General features: G+C 38.8%; 1 protein-coding gene across 1 annotated transcript; it reads right to left on the bottom strand.

Annotated features, from left to right (window-relative positions):
• Nucleotides 1-12,051: 12,051 nt before the first annotated feature.
• On the bottom strand, nucleotides 12,052-16,068 carry ntan1 (N-terminal asparagine amidase). Its single transcript, XM_076292305.1, has 10 exons — nucleotides 15,812-16,068; nucleotides 15,512-15,614; nucleotides 15,354-15,419; nucleotides 15,146-15,254; nucleotides 14,851-14,924; nucleotides 14,673-14,726; nucleotides 14,528-14,581; nucleotides 13,952-14,049; nucleotides 13,431-13,544; nucleotides 12,052-13,247 (listed from the first exon to the last, which is right to left on the bottom strand). The coding sequence occupies exons 1-10, from the start codon at nucleotides 15,890-15,892 to the stop codon at nucleotides 13,047-13,049; spliced, it is 954 nt and encodes a 317-aa protein (XP_076148420.1). The 5' UTR covers nucleotides 15,893-16,068; the 3' UTR covers nucleotides 12,052-13,046.
• Nucleotides 16,069-16,095: the final 27 nt, after the last annotated feature.

Raw genomic sequence — 16,095 nt, forward strand, 5'->3', positions numbered from 1 at the left:
GGCAAACTTCAGGAACACTCAGGAATCAGGTTTATTCTGTTACAAGCAGAGAGGGTACAAAAATGCTCTATGATGTAGCCTAGGCCTGGAAGGCCTAGGTTGGCCTGTAGCCAACCTCTCCCTCTCTTCCGTTCTACATCCTTCTAGTCTTAGTCTAAGTCCAAGTCGGACAAACATTGCAGTTTAGTTACTTTTGAATGCTTTAAACAAAGGAAGAATTTGGCGCCAAAACAAGCCCACTTGGTTGGTTCTCCACTTGGCATCAGACACACCTACTCACACCCACTTCACACCTATCTGAATAGCATGAGGAGAGATATCTTATATATTAGAAATATCACTTATAGAATGTTCCAAACATTCTCACAATCAAATCATTACAATCCTTGTACTGAGACTATCACAATGATACCAAACATGAATATATTTACATTTCATGACACATGGATACATTATATCAAGGTAACATCCTTTGTCCTGTGTACCTGATAGCCCTTAGAACCAGCACATTAGCATTCCATTGGGGGAGGGGAGGGTGTCTTTGTTTAATACCAAGAAGGGTTACATGGCTAACTGCAACTAGTCTTGAAGTTAAATTATTATTAATTTTAACCTTAAATTTATTGCTATCAGTTCATAGTGAGTGTGCCCAAGTATCCCTGGCTGCAGTGTGCAGATCGGGGCTGGACTCAATGTGGGACCAAGCTCAGCACTGAGCTCTGCCCACGCTGATCATGTCCGTCACCTCAGTCTGTCATTCATGGGTACATTAGAGGTTTTTCCTGTGTTTGACTCCACCCACACCAGATCATCCAACCTGATTTGAGTTAGTGACGCATCAATGCTGGAAGTCAACACTGCAAGTATTTATTTAGTGCTTGTCAGTGTGCAAACAAAACGCTATAGGTGTGGCAGATTTCATCACACTCCTCCAGAATGTCCATTTTAGAATGTCACTTCTATTGCTCTTTGGGCTTCTCAGGTAAGCCCACACCTGTATCAGGTTTTGTTTTTACACCAGTGGGGTTGGGCACGCCTGGTCAAAACCGTATTGCTGCTGTTATCAGTATAGCCAGGAAAACACCAAGAATACATCCAATGATCAGATAAGTTCCCGGGGATTGATCAGTTGCCCCAATGACCACTCCCAGAACTCCTCCAACAACAGCAAATATGATGACCCTTAATGTTTCGTTTTCAAGCAAAGTTATCACGTTGCTCTTTTCCTGGGGCACTGCTTTACTCTCTGCAACTGTCAAAGACAGAAAGAAAGATTTATTTTAAAAAGCATATCAAGCCAATTATCTATTCATTAACTGATGGGTCTACCTTAGTTGAGGGGTTTTCTGTGTGTTTTTTGAAGTATGGAAATTAAATATTACATAAGGGTCTTTCCATGTAAAATCAGACAGAATCCAGGAAAATGGTTGCCACACGTCTCAAATGTTTGGAAAATAAACATGTTCTCAGTATGACTTGACCATTTAAGGTTTATACTATATGCTCATTCAATTTAAAATGTGGATTCATGAGGGTATTATAAAGTCATTTTGTCCCCACAAGGCGTCAATCAGTATTTTGTCTGCAAAAACGCCTTATTAATTTACATTTATTATGACCGCCGCTAGCGAAGCTAGCGAAGCGGTCATATAGGGATTGTCAAAGTTTTTTTTTTTTTTTTTTTTTTTTTTTTTTCCCGTCATCTACTTCCTGAAATTTTGGTCAACGATACCCGGGGCACCGAAACACCAGGGCACATGAAATTTGGTGGGTATGTAGCCCCACTAGACTTTTACGGAAAAATTTCGTTTGGTCCCCGGGGGCCACTCCCCCTCCGCGCTGGGCCCCCCGAAACCCAAAAAATGCAGTTTTTCCTCAATAACTACCTGAACCGTGGCACCGAGGATGAAGAAATTTTTATGGTATGTTGGTCTCAAGGGCCCACATCAACTTAGCCCATAATCACTCATTTGTGATTTGCACCCCCCCGGTAAAAAATGAAAATGCAATATCATTCTGCTTTAATCGCCCCTCTCTTCAGTAAAGACGTTCAGAACTGCACCAAATTTTATGTGTATGATTAACCTGACATTCTCTGGGGGTATGCCAAGTTTCGTAGAATTTCATCCATGGGGGGGTCTAAAAAATTAAGTTATGTGTACATTTAGTGACTCTACACTCATTGGCCTGTAGATGGTGGTGCACACATATACACATGCACACACACACACAGGCACCCACATACTATCGGTATTAGAACGGCCGATACATAATTACAAATTCAGTAGGATTAAAAGAAAGCCAAAATAAATATTCATCATCATCATCATGGCTGCATTTCCAGTATTGGCGATAAGTAGTCGTTTGTCCACTAGATGGCGCATCGTTGCAGTGAGACGTAATTTTGTTGGAAGTTAATCTTAAATGGGTTGGAAAGACACTATGCTTCCTACAAGGACAAGACTGTAGGCTACAGTAGTTTACCGCAGAGAACGTCTAAGGGTAGGATGATTTCTGCATGACATGTAATTCCCATTTCCTCTTGAAGCCGAAATAAATCTGAGAATGTTTATCGGACATGCTTGTTTTTTACTGCAGGTAGGCTACGTTAATCCTATCAATAGCAGAACGTAGGTAAAATAATGTTACCGTTAGCATGGTTGAGTGATGGAGGCCAATTTGATTATTGATGTATTTGTAGAAAACCATAAATGCGTTTATAAGCTACCAAGCAAATCGATAACAGCACTAATTGTATCTTTCGACTGTCATCTCATTTGCTTATAACCATAACCTAGGCTACTAACAGGAGCTAAGTGAGTTAGCCACAACACGTTCGCTACGTGATGGTTTTTTAATGGAAAATATATAGGCTACCTGAAAGATAACCTGTCTATGATCCCGTGATGATCTACAATCTCCATTTAAACCAGATGTTTTAGAGCGCACGTTGAGATGTATTCAGGGCAGGGCTGTACCTACACATATTTGTTGCACGTGCTACAAAAATCATTCTTTGCGATGAATGATTTAGTACCAACGTTACAAGGGTCAGATACAGTTTTGCCTATGGCTATTCCGTGAGACTGAGGCGCTTTTTGTTTGTTCGAAGTGCGTGTTTAGGGTGTGAGAGGGGAGTCGATGTGCTTTGATTCCAGCTTGGTAGTTGTAGTCTATGCGATTAAAAAACACGTGTGTGTGAAGTATCCAAACAATGATAACGCTTTCATTATGGCTGCTTTAGCCACAGACCTTGAGCTACTGTACAGTGGGTTGGGTTCCGTTTAGAAGTGTCCACTTCATTCGCCCTTTCCGTGATTCACAGCTACGTGAAATGTATTACTACTGATATGCAAAACTATTAACTTTTTCGCCAAGAGGTGGCAGCTTGATACTGTAAGGTGTAAGCCATTGGTTCCAAAGGAGATTTTATTTGGGTCGCCAGCATAGCCTAGCGACAATTTGTGTTGTGTAATAGGCCTAGCATAGGGCCTACCTTATATAGCTTATAGTTTGTTAACAGTCACGGTTTTGTCATAACTCCCTCTATGCATTTTTGCATTTAGAATAGCTCTAAAACCGGGGGGCGAACACGTCGCAGGGGGGGCGCCAGTGCGTGGATATCTCAATCGCAAAATTAAACAATATTTCTATCGGGCGCCTACCATGGACTAGGCTGGGTGAAAATCAAAAGATTGCGTCAAAAGATTGAGCTTAACCATTGACCTCATGGTTGCAAAATGCAAGGGAACATGAATCAGCATATTATTTGCACAAACAATAACGGAGAGTAGCTCTTCAACTTTGCCCGTTAAAATGTGTATGAACAGTCTCGCAACGCATTTCATGAAGGCCCTTTGGACATGTCAGTTATTTGCACCACTGGGAAAAACGGCATTTTGTTTTAGACTACTGGTATTTCATTTGTGCATTGACAATAAAGCTGAATATCATTTGAACTAGATGACTAAACTTATGCATATGTAGAAGAAGAAACATTCACAAAAATCCATGACATGACCTCTCTTCTTGATAGCTGTTGAAAACTGCATGGAACTGACAGGGATTGTTTTGTTTAATAATAAATAAATAAATACATTATGCTGCTACCTTCTGCTTTTCCCAAATACAATGTAGCCTACAGGTGTACCTTTCATCAGTCCAGTTGCAATGGATGGACTGTGATGAACTGCCCTACTTGTGATTGTTTAGAGATTTTAAAGGTTTTATAACAATGTTACAGATTTTTTGGCCCAGAAACAAATCTATTCACCTTTGCAGCGCCAGTAGGCTACTTTGTGTGCGGAATGTGTGCAAACACACATTTCAAACAAGCATACACAAAAGTTTCAAGAGTGAGGAATGGAGTAGAAGATGGAGACAAATTCATTAATATGATTTATTTTCGCGGAATGGATGTGCAGGACTGAGCGGCGGTCATATTTTGTACCGCTACGCGGTACATCTAGTTTATTTAGCAGATGCTTTTATCCAAAGCAATGTTATATCAATTATATTATGGTTATGATTATGGTTTTTAGCAGACGCTTTTGTCCAAAGCGACACACAAATAACGAAAAAACTATTTAAACTGTTTAAAAAGTTGGAATACACCAAGAAGAACAGAAATAATAAACAAAAATGTCAATTCAATCAATAGCCTAATGAAATTAAATAAATACTAACCATAATAACCATAACACATAAGAAATGCTTAATAAACTAAGTGCATGTTGAACAGATATGCCTTTAGACCCCTCTTAAAAGACCCAAAACTATCACAGGAATGGAGAGTATACTGGGCAACTCATTCCACCAGTATGGAACCAGGAGTCTTGAATTTGACCTAGTGTTTATGGCTGGTCGACACAACACTCGGTTACAAGGGCCATTCTCCCCAGAGCAACTTGGGGTTGAAGCCGGGAATTGAACCCACAACTTTTCATGCATGCTAGCCCAGCTTCCATAGAATATTGTATTTTTAAAAAGCAATGGTTGATACCAAATGGGTGCAAAAACACTTTGTAAGACCCTCAATGTTTCTTTTTTTTTTTAAACTAGGGCCTTAAAATCAATGAGCATCCCATACAAACCTTTAGCTATTCAGTCTGAGAACATGTTTGTCTTTCAACCACCTACAAAGTTGGGGCTGGCTATGAATAATACTTTTCAAGATATCAATGCTCAAATAAGGCTTCTAAGATAATGTGTTTTTCAGGCTGTAAAACTGAAATAATATCAAGGGGTATAATATTACAAAGACATAAGATTTGAACAAGATTTGAAATTGAACATTTGTTTTGGGACCCATGATATAAACAAGGTTTGTACAAAATCTCAGCTGGTGCAGCAACAACCTTACCTGATTTTACACAGAATCACCCATAAGCAATCAAAAGTGAATAGGCCGGAAGAATGATTATCTATGAATAAATCGTTACATTTCTCGTTGCTTTGCCTTTACTTTATGACACTAGGTATTTATAGCAACAGTTTTAGAAAAGCAATAAGCCACTCGAGTCAGTAGGCTATAGCTGATTCTACAACAGCTAATGGGGGTTTTAGGCACTCCGCTAGCACGTCGTGCCTAACAACGCCCCTTAGCTGTTGTAGAATCAGCGTAACCTACGGCCTCTCGGGGCTTATTACTTAAATAGACCACACTCCTGTCTCATCTTCCTTAATTAGACTGGTGACCAATAGCCTACACATCTCTGTGACAAAGGCATGTAAATGATCATTAAGCAATAAAACGTTCATAGATCATTTAAAGGTTTATGCTGTTAAGAATAAATAAAGAGTTTGGCTCCAAAACGCTATATCCTCCATTTTAATACATTTTCATAAATCATTTTTTTACATTTTGTTTTCCAAGTAATTTCAGTAGAACTGTAATTGGGTTATTGCTATTTGATTTATCTTTACTCAATCAAAACAGCACATCTGCAAATGTATTGATATTACCTGAAATACACAATTAAATTACAATTAGGCCTAGGCCTACTTTTTAATGTTTTTAAAAATGAAGATATAGCGTTTTGGAACCAAACTCTTCAAATAATCCTATTAAGTTACCAAGTTAGAAACCAATAAAACTCACGTGTTGGAGGTAAAAGTTCGGGGCTACCACGTCTCTTCTTAGTTCCATCCTCATCATGTTTTGATTTCTCCTTTAACTGCCTCTTCAACTCTTTATTCTCATAATATAATTTATCATAACAGTCTTGGAATGTCAGGCAATTTTCACTGTTCCGTGACGCAAGATTCCTTATCTCCTGCAGCAGCTTGGGAATCTGAGTGTCCTTCTGGAGGATGAAGTGCCGTCTGTCACATTTCTCTAGAAGTTTCTCAGTAGCCTCCAGATGCTGACGAATGACAGACTGCTCCACCTCACCCTCACATGAAAACAATACCATGGTGAACCTCCAGGCCTCCTCTGACAACAGCTGGATATGCTGGCAGTGAGACTGAATCTCCTCATCTGATGGCACCTCTCCATCCTGTGATACTGGCAACACCAGGAGCAGGACATGAGACCCTGGTTGCAGAGTTACACTTCGTATGATCTCCAGTTTGATTGTGTCAGACGTATTATCCACAGACATCTTGTCCCAGCCTGGTGTATCCACCAAAACGAGTTTCCTCTCACGCATTTCTTCTTCCATAGATCTTTCGCCCTTGCAGATTCTGCTTTTACCAGCTCCAGTCTTGCCTAATAGAACAACCCTCCATGGTCCTAATAAAAGGAATTATTTGATTAGAAAATAAAGTCATAGAAATACAATCATGGATTTGTCTGGGTCTGCATCAGAGACTGTAAATGAAAAAAAAAGCCAAAAGTTGCAATGGCTATAAATGTGACCAACAAGTGTGATACTATACTCCTAAACCAATAATACGTTATTAGCATATTGGTTCCAACCATGAATATTTGTTTTACAGATACCCACCCTGTGCAGAATAGACTCCCGCCATGATCATGGGATTAAGGTGCAGTGTTCGAGGAACCTAAAAGCAGTGAAGTGCATACAAGAACAACACTCTTATTATAATAGCAAATTTAATGTTAAACGCTATTAATCCATTGTAAACATTAATAAGTCATGTTTTACATGTTTTACAGTCATGTAATTATGTTTTTTGAAGTAATATCAATAAAAGTGCAGTTGTGTTGTTTTGATTGAGTAAATTACAATTACCCAATTACAATTCCAAAAAAAAAAATAGATTTATGAAAATGCATTCAAATGGAGAATAGCGTTTTGGATCCAAACTCTTCTATGACCCTTACAATAACGAATATAAGAGCTTAAAAGTAAAATAACACTGAAAATATAGACCTCAAGTCTCGACCTTGAGTTTGTGATTGTGAACATTGCCAAATCTACACTAAGCATTCCTGTCCTGCACCAGTATGCCTCAAGAGACTCATATCATTCAGATGGCCACGACCCCCCCCCACCCCCGAAAGAATTAGAAAAAAACGGCCTTGTTTCTACTTCCAGGTCTATCTAGTTTTCCATTTTCCATTTCACATCCAAAATAAAATATGAATGAACGCAAAAGTACACGGACCAGCCTCATTCACTGTTTTTTTTTATTTTATTATTTTTTTTTTATCAAATATTGGTCTATGACTTGACTTTATACATTCTACCAACTGCCCTTAATTTGAGTAATTTGTTCAGTAGAGCATTCACAACATGCGGCAACACAGATGATGACATATTCATCATGTCACATGCATGTTGATGCGAGGAGATTTACTAGTGAGTCAATCAGTAAGTCACATTAGAAGTTATAGTGACAATAAGAACAAATTTAATCTGTTCCAGTTCATCATTCATTTACTATCATGGAACCATAACAAAGAAAGTTTAAAACAAACAAACTTACCTTAAAGTCACAGTCACAGTTAGATGAATCTATTTCCTGTAAATTAAATCTTAAGATGGCTGCCGAAGGTGTGACTGATTCAGGTGCATGTCCTCAATGGTCACTGGTCATTTAAGTAAAGCCTCTTGAACCTCTTGAGTACAAAATAGCATTGTCTTAGTTATTTTGAGTTAATCATAATCAGTCAAGTGGTAATCTACAGGCCTACAAGTTGTTTTTTTTTTTTTACTTCATCTGAGATACTAGCACTTTAATTCTTTACAATGTTGGTAGGAAGAGGATGTTGCATACAAAATAAAACAAAGCTCAAGACATTACATTCCTACAGAAATGATTTGGATTTAATATAAACTAAAAGGAAGATCAAATCTTACACCGGTGTCCGTCTCTTCATAAAAAATCCCATAAAATATCTCCTGATGAGTACAAAGTCCAGAGTGGTGTTTGTTACAGACATAACAACTAGTTACTTATTGAAATACACTTAACACTGTATTCTCTAGAAATAAATGAGATAATAAATATAGGGAATAATAAATATAGGGAATAAATATAGGGAAAATAATCAGATTAAATTTAACACTTCTATAAAAATGAAACACTTCTATACAAGGATCGTGAGGAGATGATCGCTGAATGTGAAAAAAATGTTATGGGCTTGAAATCGTGTATACAATCGCTGACTTACTCTTCTCTTTATTTAGAATCAAACACAACACAATTCTATGTTACTTACAGCTGCGACAAAACACTGCAGTTTTCATTTTCATAATGATTTAGCTTCAGATGCACACAATTTTGTTGTGAAGAGTAAGAAAATGTTGTTGAGGAATACTAAAGAAACGTTTTAAAGAAACATTAAAATGAAAATTCCTTACCTTCAGTTTTCAGAGTGGCAGCGGGCACAGGGAATGTCCATTTCCTGTTAAACATAAAATGGGTGCTGTGTGCATAAACTGTGGGTGCATTTTGTAGATTAACACAGCAGTAAAACTAAATGTCACCTAATAATGTTTGCTTTAGTTTACAAACAAATATTTGTAAAACAAAGTTACTCTTTGCATATGCAAAAGAAAAATGTGTTATTTTTTCAGGGAAAACCATGTTCTGAGTGTGTGTAATATGATAGAGTATTAGAAATGTTGTGAACAAGCACTTGAAGTTGTAATATATTCATTTATATGTAAATTAGAAAGAAATTCATACAAATGAAGTAAAGTGTGGATTTATTGAATTACGTTTTATAATTACTTCCTTAACTTGACCATTGGTGTTCATATAAATTATAAACTATAAACTATGGATTCTAACATTGTAATGAATGAATAAGACTTTTAAATAATACAATTCAAAACATACCGTGAAGGATTTTTTTCCATGAGTATCTTGTGAACAATGAAATATGGCTCTTGTTACCCTCAAGGCTTTTATTACAGCGAAGAGAGCTGTGTCAGTGATGTGGCCACTCTAAAGCATAAAGCATATGCAGCCGAGTAATTTCAGAGACCATTGAAGATTTGATTGCTGGCACAATGGAGATATGACTACAGATATGGCTACACAATGGTGTGAGATATGACTACAGATAGCTACAGCTACTTCAGTCAGAGGCTTTATTCAGTTCAATTCAATTCAGCATGACTTCTAGGTTTCCAAGACCATTTTGGGGCAAGATGATGTGAGGATGGGGGAGATGGTGGCAACAGACCATTTTTTATATTTATTGGTACTCCTGAGGCAAAATAAGGCTGAATATAGGGTCTCTGCCAGTGTAAAGAAAGAGTACAGGACTGTGCAGTGAGTGTGTTACCTGCAGTCGCTGCCATTTTATGAGAAAAAGTGTCTTAACAATCGATTACCGTACTCTCCTCCCTTTGTGTCCATTAGCTTGTGCTGCATTTAGTAATCTACCTGTATATGGACTTCTCCAGAATGGCGATGACAGGAAGAAGAATTTAGGAAATTCATCCAATCATTCAAAACTCACTATGTTTTCAAATTAATGTAAAGATCCTTTGCAACAGAATCACACAAAGAAAAAGACACATCAGTGTCACAAGGACATGAAAGAATTTTATTTGCATAAAAACATTATTGTGTTAAATTCTCCCATGTAAAGCACTTTGAGCTGCATTCTAAAGATGCTATAAGTAAAGCTTATTATTATTATAATTATTATTATTATTATTATTATTATTATTACTATTATTATTAATAATAATATACACTTGTGATGCGATCTAGGAAAACCCTTCACCTTTGTTTCAACCTTCTCTGAATTTCACCAACTTAAGATTCTGATACAATCCTGTCAACACTGTCCCTTAGCAAAGTCCTGGATACCATCCTCCCAAAATGTTGGATGCATTAGATATTACATAAGGGTCATCCTGTGTCAAATCAGACAGATTCCAGGAAAATGGTTGCCACGCCACCTCAGATTTTCCAATGTTTTACATTTTTTCGCACATGATTTTTTTTTATTTCTATAACACTTAGGAATATCTCTTCAAGCCATGTTTAGGCAGTTACATAATTGTACTCCTAGCCTTACCAAACTTGGAAACATGTTCTCAATATGACGTTGTAGTGTATGCCCATTCATTCATTGTATAATGTTTATTCCCAATGGTAGGCTACCGTGGTGCCTTTGTGCAGTAGATGGCCATACAATGAGCTACTTCCACATAGACGTTCACATTCCTAGCTACCCAACCACCTACCATTTTAGTATACTTTAGAAAATGACTGAAAATACAACCTCCTCTTGTTTTATCCTTAATCATGCCCTTTATTTGTGGAAACCTAATTGGCACAACATTAATAAAAAGTAATGATTGATACCAAATGGGTCTATAACACTAGGAATATATCTTCAAGCCATGTTTAGGCAGTTACATAATTGTACTCCTAGCCTTACCAAATTTGGAAACATGTTCTCATTATGACTTGACCATTAAGATGTTGTAGTGTATGCCCATTCATTCATTGTATAATGTTTATTCAATGGTAGACTACCACCGCGGCGCCTTTGTGCACTACAATGAGCTACTTCCACATAGACGTTCACATGCTACCCAACCACCTACCATTTTAGTAGCCTACTTTAAAAATGACTGAAAATACAATCTCACTTTGTTTTATCCTTAATCATGCTCTTTATTTGTGGAAACCTCAATAAAAAGTAAATGATTGATACCAAATGGGTGCAAACTCCTTTATGGAGGTTTTTTTTTTTTCATATTTAGGGCCTTCAAGAAAACCAATGTATATGTCGCACAAACTTTTAACTGCATTTCATTGACAAAGTACTACTGGTACTCTGCACAATGACATTTTAAAGTTGAATTATAACCTAATCTGAGAACATTTGTCTTGCGGGCTGTTCGGCTGGCTATGAATACTTTCCAAGATATTGCCAAAACACGGTTTCCAAGATCATGTTTTAAAAGGCTATAAAACTGAAATATATACATTGTGTCAAAGCAATAGCAAGTAAAGATGCAAGAATTGGAACCATTAAACCTATCAACACAATTAGGAACTTGTGATTTGCAACGTGGAAATATAACAAAAACATTTAACCAAACAAACTTACCTTAAAGTCACAGTTAGATTGATCTATTTCCTATTAATCAAACCAAGATGGCTGCTGAAGTAACTGATTCAAGTGCTACTCGCCTTCACTGGTAACTACTCAGCATGTAGAGCCTCTTGACTACAAAAACTGCACTGTCTGTCAATATGATTTTGACAACTTGAATCATAATGTCAATAGAATTAAAAAATGTCAAACTAGCAACTGATCATTACATGATTTCATTGCCAGCAACAGGGTGATTATAATTTAACAAGTTTGTATTAGAGCTATTGCTATCTTGAGCATTTAGTGTCCCTCTCCATCCCTGCGCACATCAGAAAGGAACTTTACATCCAGATGAAGTAAAGTAAAGTATAATATTATGGAATTCATTTCATAATAAATGCATTGTTGGCACAAATAAAGTTTTTTTCCCATTGCACCAAAAGTGGGTGTAACTGTTTACTTTTATCTTTTATGAAACATGCACCAACGACATTTTTTAAACCACTTAGACATTTCACTTTTGAATCTGCATGAATAGATAAGTTTGACAAGGAGTTTCTTTAGACGAGTAGAGGAAACTCAGTTGTATTTATTTACTATACATGTCTAGATGAACTGATCCAGGTACAGTTTCAACTCTTACTTTCAAATAGACTTCTTTTTCTTCGTTTATAGGCATTTGAAGATGAAGATTATGAAGGAGTTTGAGTTGCTTTGAAATCAGCTACATTATGTTGTGTGTGTGGTCTTCCACTGAAGATAGGAATTTAATTGAGATACTCGAGATCTTCAACCGTGTTTCAGTGTTGAGCACTGAGTCGACACACTGAAATGCAGTTATTGCACAGAGCTCAAGTCCAGATAGCATTTACCATGCTGGCTTCATGACTTGGACACCACATACAGCAGTAACACATGAAATGTTGCACAAGACTCAAGATGAATGATCTCTGAAAGTATCCATATAATGTTGCTAATCATTAACTTTTGATACTCTGATAAAGGAACTTAATGGTGCACGATGCCCAGGTTTTTCTATTCAGAATCTGGTATGACTAGTGATTTATCATTAGCAGATCTTCCTGTTACTCAGGAAATGGTGTAAGTGAATCAATATGGTCGACACAAAGCACTTCCAATAAAAATGCTGATTGGTCTTAAGGCTCAAGTAGGTGTAACGTATGTGACAATAGCCCAAAACTGGACATTCTTGAGGACAAATTAGATGCCTCTACCATTCTTGCCATATTTTCAGTGACTTTGAACTGGAGATTGGGGAAAAAGGATTCATGGTCATTTTTGCTCACGGTCCTGACAGTGGACACGCTCTGGTCCAAAGGGGGCACACTCTTCTCCATGCAAGGGGTCCGATTAGAAATGCACGCATTCAGAAGACCCGTGCTTGTCCATTCAAACATAATCAATCGTGTGTGTGTGTGTGTGTGTGTGTGTGTGTGTGTGTGTGTGTGTGTGTGTGTGTGAGAAGGTCACAGTGATTTTCAGGGGTTTAAGGAGTGAATGAGAGCTCCACAGTTCCTCCAGAGGGGCTGTCGTCGGCAAGCTGCTACTGCTGCTGCTGCTGTTGCTGCTGGGGAGAAGGAGGAGGACTGCAGTCCCACCCTCCCTGCGCCGTGCGCCTGAAGACCTGGGGCTGGCCACCGGGGAAGAGGCTGTCTGCGGTGGGGTGGTTCAGCAGGAACTGGATGGTGGACTTGATGTGCTGCACAAAGTGTGGAGGCTCAGCCATCGGGGACGTAGACAGGTACTGGACACAAGACACAAACACACAGACCACAAGCTTCCAATGAGTATTGGGAAGAAGAATCAATACCAATTTCTGTGTGCAAACAACAGTCTGTTTAGTGGTGTATATAAACACAAAAAGAAATTAATACCTCTAAGGCCACTGGGTTAGTTTAGGTGAGAAACGTTTACCGCTTCTTCATACCTGTAAGATGGTGTCATCATCCTGTGCCAACCAGAAGGCAATGTCCCTGTTGGGCGTCCACTTGCATGGGCCTACTTCCACTTGTTCCTTGCTTGAGTCATAGATCTCAACCATCTGAACATAACAAACCAACATTTCAATCAAAGCCAACTGGTTTTCCTCAGTATACCACCATATACATAGTCTTAAGGGTCATTCACACCAGGAACGCTAACTATAAAGATAACTGTAACTATAACGATATTAGTGATGTTATCGCTTTAGTTGGACGCTGTCATTCATATAGTGCAATACTTGTTTGCCGTTATCGTTATAGTCTTAGTGTAAACGGCGCTTAATGGTGCCAGCAAAACACACAACGACTCATGAGATGATACAGCAAGGGCTAGACTAGAGCATTGTCATCTTATATTGTTCTTGAAGGTGCTATGTGTAGTTTTAAATAACCCTAACCCTAAAAAGTGACCTAGAACCGGGCATCCCCAGACTCAGACCCCTTTGTCCTGTTGCTTGGTGATTACCTCTCCCCCGGTGAAGGTGCGTGCTGAGCGCAGGTCCTCTGCTGGCCCTCGGGTTGGAAACGAGGCCGTGAACACCTCCCCCGTTTTTACATTCACTCCTGCAGAGAGAAACCGATGCCTGTTGAGTTGCACAGAGAGTCCAGGGCAAAGCTGAACCACAACAAGGCAGGAAGAGGAAAACACTACCCTTTACACGCTTTACAAGCATCACCCAAATGTACTTGTGCATTCCCAGAGCATGGGGAAGAGCAATAAAGAGAATTACTGCAGGTTGTGGCCCCTCATGCTTCAGCACTATGCTCTGGTGGAATTCTCCTGGTTGTCTTAATTTGCAGAATGCTGGCAGGAATTGCCATCATTGTGTGAGGATTACAAGAGCTAGTCTGAACAGCATTTCTTAGCCAGCTTACGTACGCCTTCTGTTTGAGCCTTGGACTTGGGTGCATAAATACCAACAGCATTTCTTCATCTGTCATAAGCACGGTGCTAAAGCAGTTACGCCTAGTGCCATTTAGATGTCTTCATTGAGCTTTGCATCTTCTTTTGAATATGTGTGGTAGTAGAGTAGAGTTATACCTATTCCATACACCACTGGACGATGAACCCCCTCCACAACCTCGTCGTTCATTTCTGTAAGAGATGAAAGGTCAGTCTGATTAAGAAGAAAATCAAGAGAATTAAGAGATGAGGGTCAGTGTAAAGAGCAAGGGAAACCGCTGACCTGTGATGCAACATGTCTCGAGATGGATCTCCTCCTGCTGTTTCTGAAAGGCCGCTGAAATATGATGAAAAGTAAAGTACACATTAAGTAAACACACACATCCACACACTCAAATGTAACAGGAGTGAATCTGGCTAGGCTTTTGAATCAAACCACTGTAAAAGTGAGTGTATCGCACCCAAAAGACTAAGGCTGAGTTTGTGGGATGTTTGTGATTCATCATCAAATCCCCCAACCAGGTGAAGCTCATATCTGAAACAAAACAGAGACAATACACTATCAAGGAAATGCACAAACTGCCAAAAGAAAAGATGACAAATTCCAAAAGGTTTCTTCTACTTTCAGTCTGCTGATTATAATATAGCTTTGTGTATTAGTAATTGCTGTAACTGTAAAAGCTAGTATCTCCCATTTAAATGAGATCAGAATATGATCGTTCTCCAAACTGTAAAGCCAGGGTAGCATAACGTTACCTGCCATCCTTCACAGCACCGGTTAAGGAGGTGACAGCCTTCACTATGAGGGGCACCTCGGACCACGTCCTGGAGCCATCACAGTGAGCCAAACATGTTGCGCCACTCCCTTCATATAAACACACACTGATTACTGATTAGAAATACACATTCCACGATGATATCCTTAGCGAGATGATATTGCTTTTGTGTAGTCTTTTTTTTTTACCCGTGTGTCGCAAAACTACTAAGTGACAGGTGGTTGCATCTGCAGACCCAATGATAGTGACAGATTCTGTGGACACACAAACACAGTTGATACAATCTGCCGAGGAATTGGATTAAATTCCAATGCAAACATTTTTGGAACATGGTTATGAAACTCACTGTCTAATGGAATTGTGGCTGCAAACTCTCGTTGCTGCACATATAACAGGCACTTCGGGTCGACAGTAGTCGGTGTCTTGCTACGGAACACACGAGCGTTTTCCTACGGATTACAACACATAATTTGAGTACAATCACGACAGTAATGCACCCTGATGATAAAGACAAACACAGCCTGTCAAAGGATCAACATAACTCCGCCAAACGAACCTCACTGAACCATTATCTATCAAATAATTCCACTTCCTCTGCAATGTTAGCTTATGTCAGCGAGCTAATGACTGAAACGTTAACAGTTACCTGCAAGTGAGAATGCTTGCTGAATAACTCTGATGTTGAGCTCACACGATCAATTTGCCGATTCTGCAAGAAAAGTGGCATTTCCTCATCGATAATATCCAAGCTGTCTCATATTATTTTACGGCACCGCTTGGTGTTTACTAAAATAGCTACTACTAGCTAAAATACTACCCATTGCCTTCTTAATGCCACTTCCTTGTTGTTACGTTTTCACGTCCTCGTCCTGTTAATGAACATGTGATGCAACGCCGGCGTTTTGATTGGTTACTCAACTTTTCCCTCAA

The sequence above is a fragment of the Alosa pseudoharengus genome, unplaced genomic scaffold (genome assembly GCF_046254945.1).
Source record: "Alosa pseudoharengus isolate Yale_2024_CS ecotype anadromous, Long Island Sound unplaced genomic scaffold, YU_APseudo_1.1 YU_APseudo_1.1_scf_1, whole genome shotgun sequence".
NCBI classification, from domain to species: domain Eukaryota; kingdom Metazoa; phylum Chordata; class Actinopteri; order Clupeiformes; family Clupeidae; genus Alosa; species Alosa pseudoharengus.

Excerpts from the sequence above, each read along its gene's own strand:
- ntan1 (XM_076292305.1), bottom strand. The coding sequence starts at position 15,892 with ATGCCACTTTTCTTGCAGAATCGGCAAATTGATCGTGTGAGCTCAACA. Across the intron at positions 15,615-15,811 it reads GCAAGCATTCTCACTTGCAG|GAAAACGCTCGTGTGTTCCG; the intron begins GTAACTGTTAAC and ends TGTAATCCGTAG. Across the intron at positions 13,545-13,951 it reads GCACCTTCACCGGGGGAGAG|ATGGTTGAGATCTATGACTC; the intron begins GTAATCACCAAG and ends TGTTATGTTCAG.